The sequence below is a fragment of the Punica granatum genome, unplaced genomic scaffold (genome assembly GCF_007655135.1).
Source record: "Punica granatum isolate Tunisia-2019 unplaced genomic scaffold, ASM765513v2 Contig00108, whole genome shotgun sequence".
NCBI classification, from domain to species: Eukaryota; Viridiplantae; Streptophyta; class Magnoliopsida; order Myrtales; family Lythraceae; genus Punica; species Punica granatum.
This window is the reverse complement of record NW_022204095.1, coordinates 226,488-232,122: the sequence shown is the minus strand read 5'-3', so window position 1 is coordinate 232,122 and position 5,635 is coordinate 226,488. Positions and strand designations below refer to the sequence as shown.

Genomic DNA, 5,635 nt, shown 5'->3' with positions numbered 1-5,635 from the left:
CTAAGGAGGTTCTGAGAATTCAAAACTCCGAAGTCACTTTCTTTGCCCCGAGGGAGTTCCAACTTCCAAAAGCAGACGAAATCACTATGGAACCGGACCTCCTCGCTGCCGCTCAATTCATTACCAGGAAGAGGCAAATTAGCTTTTTTATTAAGGGTGGGTGGAAAAGGTGAAAAAAGGAATAATGTATCCGAACGAATGCATCGGCAGATGCAATTACCCCTATTTTTAGAAATCCCCTCGTTACCTACTAGTGAGCCGGAAAGCTTAGGGACGCCTCTCGTTCCTCTTCCCCCATTTGACAACCGTATCTCAGAATGTTCGGATGATTCTCTGGAACCCCCTTAACTAAAACAAATATAATAGAAATTATCTTTCGGAGAGATGGCCGAGTGGTTGATGGCTCCGGTCTTGAAAACCGGTATAGTTCGTAACAAAGAACTATCGAGGGTTCGAATCCCTCTCTCTCCTTTTCCTCGGTGAAGATATTTCTTTCTTTATTGGATTTGCCTGGCTTTTTAGTATCATAAAAGGAAATGGCTTATTATCCCAGTTAGCCGAGCCAGAAAAAAAAAAACAGAATATAAATGAAAAGAAAGGAAAAGGAACACTTTTTAAAGTATGACCCGATCATACCAATATGTATGGTAGTGGAATCAAATTGATTCTTACTTCAAGCATCGGACTCCTGTCTCAGTGTTGGGGGGTCATGGAAAGAAGAGGTTCAAAATCACGATCAATTCCTTTTTCAAATCCTGCTGCAGCTGCACGAGCCCTTCCCGCGTGCCATAAATGACCTACGAATAGGAAGAATCCTAGAACAAAATGAGAGGTAGCTAACCAACTTCTAGGAGAGACATAATTGACTGCATTGATTTCGGTAGCTACGCCACCCACAGAATTTAAAGAACCTAAAGGAGCATGAGTCAACTATTCTGCGGAACGCCGTTCTTGCCAAGGCTGTATGTCTTTTTTCAGCCTACTCAAGTCCAACCCATTTTGACCCCTTAGAGATTCTAACCAGGGAGCACGCAGATCCCAAAAACGCATAGTTTCCCCTCCAAAAATGGTCGGAGGTTTAAAATTATATATATATATACAGGATTGGATTTCCACTCAGTTGGAAGGAAGGTTAGATCCCTTTGACAGGGTTGTATTTTTGATTGAAATGGGATGGTGTTCAAACTCCCGAAATGCAGTCTAGACAGCGGGACCTCCCCTTTCTGACTGGACTGACTCGGGGAAAGGTCAATCTCCTCCGGAGCATGCTTCACAGCCACTCATTCGTCCTGACCAAATAGTAGAATCTATCTCTCAGCAATTCTTTTCTCCGCTAATCACCCCTTCCCAACCAACCAGCCCGCCCGATCGATTTTGGTTGATCGGCTAATTCAAAGGGCAACATCTGGTCCGAAGTTGTCGGAACGAATCGTTTGCTTTATCGAACAAAGCTTTATTAGGGGGTCTTGGTTGGCCCCCCTATTTTCAACCAAACCAGCTGGCATCGACCAGCTTTGCGATACGGACGGACAACGAAGAAGAACGCAGGCAGCGGAAATGCAAAAGAGAAGAGCAAAGATTCCCGATCCAGAGCATGTTATTGACTCAACCACAAATCTCTTTTTTTAAGGTAGCTTGCTTACTCTCAGCCACTAGTTAGAAGGAAATCCCTTGACTTCATGCCCTTATGCTCTTATGCAGTAAAGAAAGCAAGTGAGGCGGGCTAAAATTCCATTCGAAGTAAGGTAACCGGATTCGATCTTGCACCATCTTCAACTCTTCTCGGGATCCGGAGTTTTTCGAGAAAAGGTCCCATCCTTCAATATCATGATTGGGTCGACCAGGCCAGATCATGAGTGAATAGAAAATCGAAAACGTACATAGCTGTTCCAGCTGAAATACTTGGAATAATTCTACCACTTCTACTAGGAGTAGCCTTTTTAGTGCTAGCTGAACGTAAAGTAATGGCTTTTGTGCAACGTCGAAAGGGCCCTGATGTAGTGGGATCATTCGGATTGTTACAACCTCTAGCAGATGGTTCGAAATTGATTCTAAAAGAACCCATTTCACCAAGTAGTGCTAATTTCTCCCTTTTTAGAATGGCTCCAGTGGCTACATTTATGTTAAGTCTGGTCGCTCGGGCCGTTGTACCTTTTGATTATGGTATGGTATTGTCAGATCCGAACATAGGGCTACTTTATTTGTTTGCCATATCTTCGCTAGGTGTTTATGGAATTATTACAGCAGGTCGGTCTAGTAATTAGGGGGCGGCCGTTCGGTCGCCTATGATACTAGGACCAATAGGTCAAAAATGGGTTTGTGCCGGAGGTGTTGAACGATCTACTCTACACAGGTGTGGGCAACCAGGGCTAGGGCTCATAAACCCTTTCTTTCATTTATCAATAGGGCCCTGGTCGGTCACTTTTCCGGGCCGGGATCGAGTTGTGGAAGTTATAAAAAAGAGATCTTTCTCTGAGCACCTCAGATCAAGAGGAAGGGTAGCTTGTCAAGCTGGCCTATATATATTGAATATCTATCTTAATAATATATATAGTGGATTCGCTGTCTTTTAACCGGCTGTTCTTCTTTGTCAACGCTACTAAGGCGACCGGTTAGGGAGCGCCTACAACACTTATGAAAGAGTTTGAGAATGGGTTATTAAAAAAGGAAAAGGCCCTACTTAGTTTCGCAAGCCTTTGTCATTGTCAGTCAACTAAGTAGGGCCTGAGGCCCCCTGCGAATCCGTAAATCTGAAGAGCATGCCGCAACAAAAGGATGGTCCCCTATGCATTTCATTCTTTCCGGAAGGGAAAGAAAAGTACCCCCCATCATGGTGAACCTCTCCTTGTGATCGGGATGAGGTAGATGCCTCCCAGCCGGGGGGCGGATCGAATCGGAGTTTCCTTAGGTAGCCACCGACCTACAGTTATCCTTAAACTTCCGTGCTTGGTGGAGAAGAAGCGAACAAAGGTACGCTCGCTTGCTGTCTTGTTCTCTGCCGCGAACTGGGATCGCTCGCCAGCTAGGTCAGATTGGAGCAACATTTTTTGAGAACAGATTACCCATCTTCGGGGACAGGGGGCGGAACGACCTCTCGATCTACTTACTGCAGCCCAGGAAGAAAAACGTCGTCTAGGCGTTCCCTCTTGCTCCGATCTCCCCTACGCCTAGCACGTTGTCTGGGCCAAGAGCCATAGTTAGTTGCTGTTTCCATTTGGTTGTTTTTTTTCTCGTTGTTGATACCGGCAAGACCCAGCCAGATGATGTCTGCTGGTTGGTAGTGAGAGGACTATTAGTACCTGCCTACCCAAAAGGGGGCGCTGATTAAAAAACAATCATTTGATTTTGTTTCTTGCTCTCCCTTAGCAGCGGGAAAGGAGTCTATCTATCTGCCTAGCTTTGGTAGATTTCCCCCAACGCAATCCACAGAAATTCCACGAATCCCTTGGTGGATAAGTTCGACGACTCAGCAGCAGTGCGGAATGGAGTTTCTCTTCCGGTGGATCTGATCTATAGTTAGGGGGCAATACATACCAAAAGGTTCGAAGAAAGAAGGCGCATAAGAGTATATAACCAACCCACCCTTCTTTATAACCTATTCACATGAGTGAAGCGGCTGGATGCATAAGGGAAGTGCACGTTTGTGAGACCTTAGTCGGGATGCATAGGGGAGTCAACCTACGAGCACAGAAGAGCGTGGTACCGCTGCCCCTCTCTAAGTAAAGGTAAAGTCTCCCCTTCAGCTAGAATGGTTGGAAATTGAAAGAAGCGGAAAAGGGTCAAAGGCGGTTGCTAGCATCGAAGAGAGCCGTCATCGACGAGAAAGTGGGAGTTCGGACTTGGCGAACGAGCTCTTGCCGCGGGAGAGGAAAGCGGGGCAGGCAAAATAACCATTCCGGTGGTTGATAGTGGAGCAAAGGTTGGATAAAACATGGATAGGCATGCCAACTCATCCAAAAGGATTAGAAAGAGGAAGGGCTCGCGAGGTCGATCCCACATCTCATAGAGAGGAGGAATACCAGGGATGAGTTGGGATAACTAACTCTACAGCTCACAAGAATGGGAAAAGTCATTCCACATTACTCCAGTTTTTCATAGCTTTATTGTTGAGAGAATAGGGAAAGGTTGGCTGAAATGGCGTTACGGCTTCCAAATTCTTTTTAAAGTATGTTGATTGAACTAATAGATGCTGGGTGAGGGCTTAAAGACCCTATTCACATAGCGTTCCTGGACACATATTTTTCCTCGGGGCGGGCAGATTTTCCTTAAATAGGGGATCCGGGCCCGATTTAGATAAAGAACTTTTTCTTTGCTGCAGGGCCGGGGAGAACGAGAAGAAGGATCAAAACATCGAAAGCCTTTCTGAGCCGAGGCATGCCCCTTTAAAAAACATCTGTTTGCACGAGGTGCAAGCTTCTGACGTAGCTGGGCAGGTATATGAGCATAGCAGAAAAAAAAGTCTAATACTTTCATAATCAGGTGGCGATCCAAACAGGCACTGATATGGAGTAAGGTCGCCAAGCACAGAGGAAGGCGGTTGATGATAAAGACCGCGATGGAAAAGGCCCTCAACTAACATAGGGCCACTTACCTTACTAGATAGGGGGGGGGGGGGGACAGGGCTGTCAAACATCAGAGCAAGAGCCCTTTCTCTTCTCTGATATGTGTCTATGCTTCCTTTCCTTTCTGCGATCCCATTTTGCTGTGAGGTATACGGACAGGAGAACTGATGATCAATTCCATGAATGGCTGTAGAGAGAAAGCTGATGAGACATATTCTCCCCCTGAATCTTAGTGAAAAACCGGAATCCGATGACAAAAGAAGAAATTCTCAATCAACGCTTTAAAAAGCTGAAAGCACTAAAGTACCCCCTATCTAGTAAGTGCTTAATGAATTCTTTTTTGATAACGAAATACATCATCCATAAACGAGCTTTTTTCTAACCCCCAATGAATTAGTCAGTCCTACCTAAGAAAGGAATGCGATAACCAGAGAGAGAAGGCACAGGGGATGGCCCCATACATCAGAATGCAAAAGGGCTAATGGAATTGAAACAATCAGAAGATTGGAATTCGTAGGTCTTGCCCGTGCGTGTTTGTCCAGCTGGCAGCTAAACCAAGAAGAGAATGAAGAACTAGCAGATGCAGGAAGCAATTGAAGGCGTTCTAGTTTGTTCAATGTAATCGAAGACCTAACAACCAACAAGACCTCTAGTTGCCCTTAGTTGCCAAAGATCAGGAAGCTCTTTGTTATGAAGAAGCCACAAAAAAATCAGAGGAGAATCAAGGTCTAAAGCATATATGGGTTGGCTACGGGTGGCAGCCTTTAGCTATAAAATGTTGCGTGTGTAGATCCTTGACAACACAGAGGAAGTCGGAGTAAAGATGGCATAGCTTTGGCGATCATCACAAAGTTGTCCAACCGAGAAAATTTTTTGAGAGACTGACTTTAGGAACCAACATAGCATCATTAAGATGAAGAACATTGCCAGAACGAGATGATACAGAGATCGTACCAATGTCTAAAATATAGAGTGGGGTGTGGTAACCGGTGAAGACGACACTTTCGCCTTGGTACGGCGAGGATGAGACAAATGTAGCCGGGTTGCTCGTCATATGATGGGTAGCAGCCCCA

The 5,635-nt window shown here is 45.3% G+C and overlaps 2 protein-coding genes across 2 annotated transcripts; one reads left to right on the top strand and one right to left on the bottom strand.

Annotated features, from left to right (window-relative positions):
* The first annotated feature begins 363 nt into the window (after nt 1-363).
* On the top strand, nt 364-2,965 carry LOC116190057 (NADH-ubiquinone oxidoreductase chain 1). The gene has a single exon (XM_031519727.1). It carries the CDS (start codon nt 1,965-1,967, stop codon nt 2,262-2,264), a length of 300 nt encoding a protein of 99 aa, XP_031375587.1. The 5' UTR covers nt 364-1,964; the 3' UTR covers nt 2,265-2,965.
* Nucleotides 2,796-3,599, bottom strand: LOC116190061 (the record flags this gene model as incomplete). Its single annotated transcript, XM_031519732.1, is given in 3 exon segments — nt 2,796-3,161; nt 3,244-3,320; nt 3,428-3,599. Coding segments are annotated over 3 exon segments (582 nt in total), but the record flags the coding sequence as incomplete, so codon positions are not given.
* Nucleotides 3,600-5,635: the final 2,036 nt, after the last annotated feature.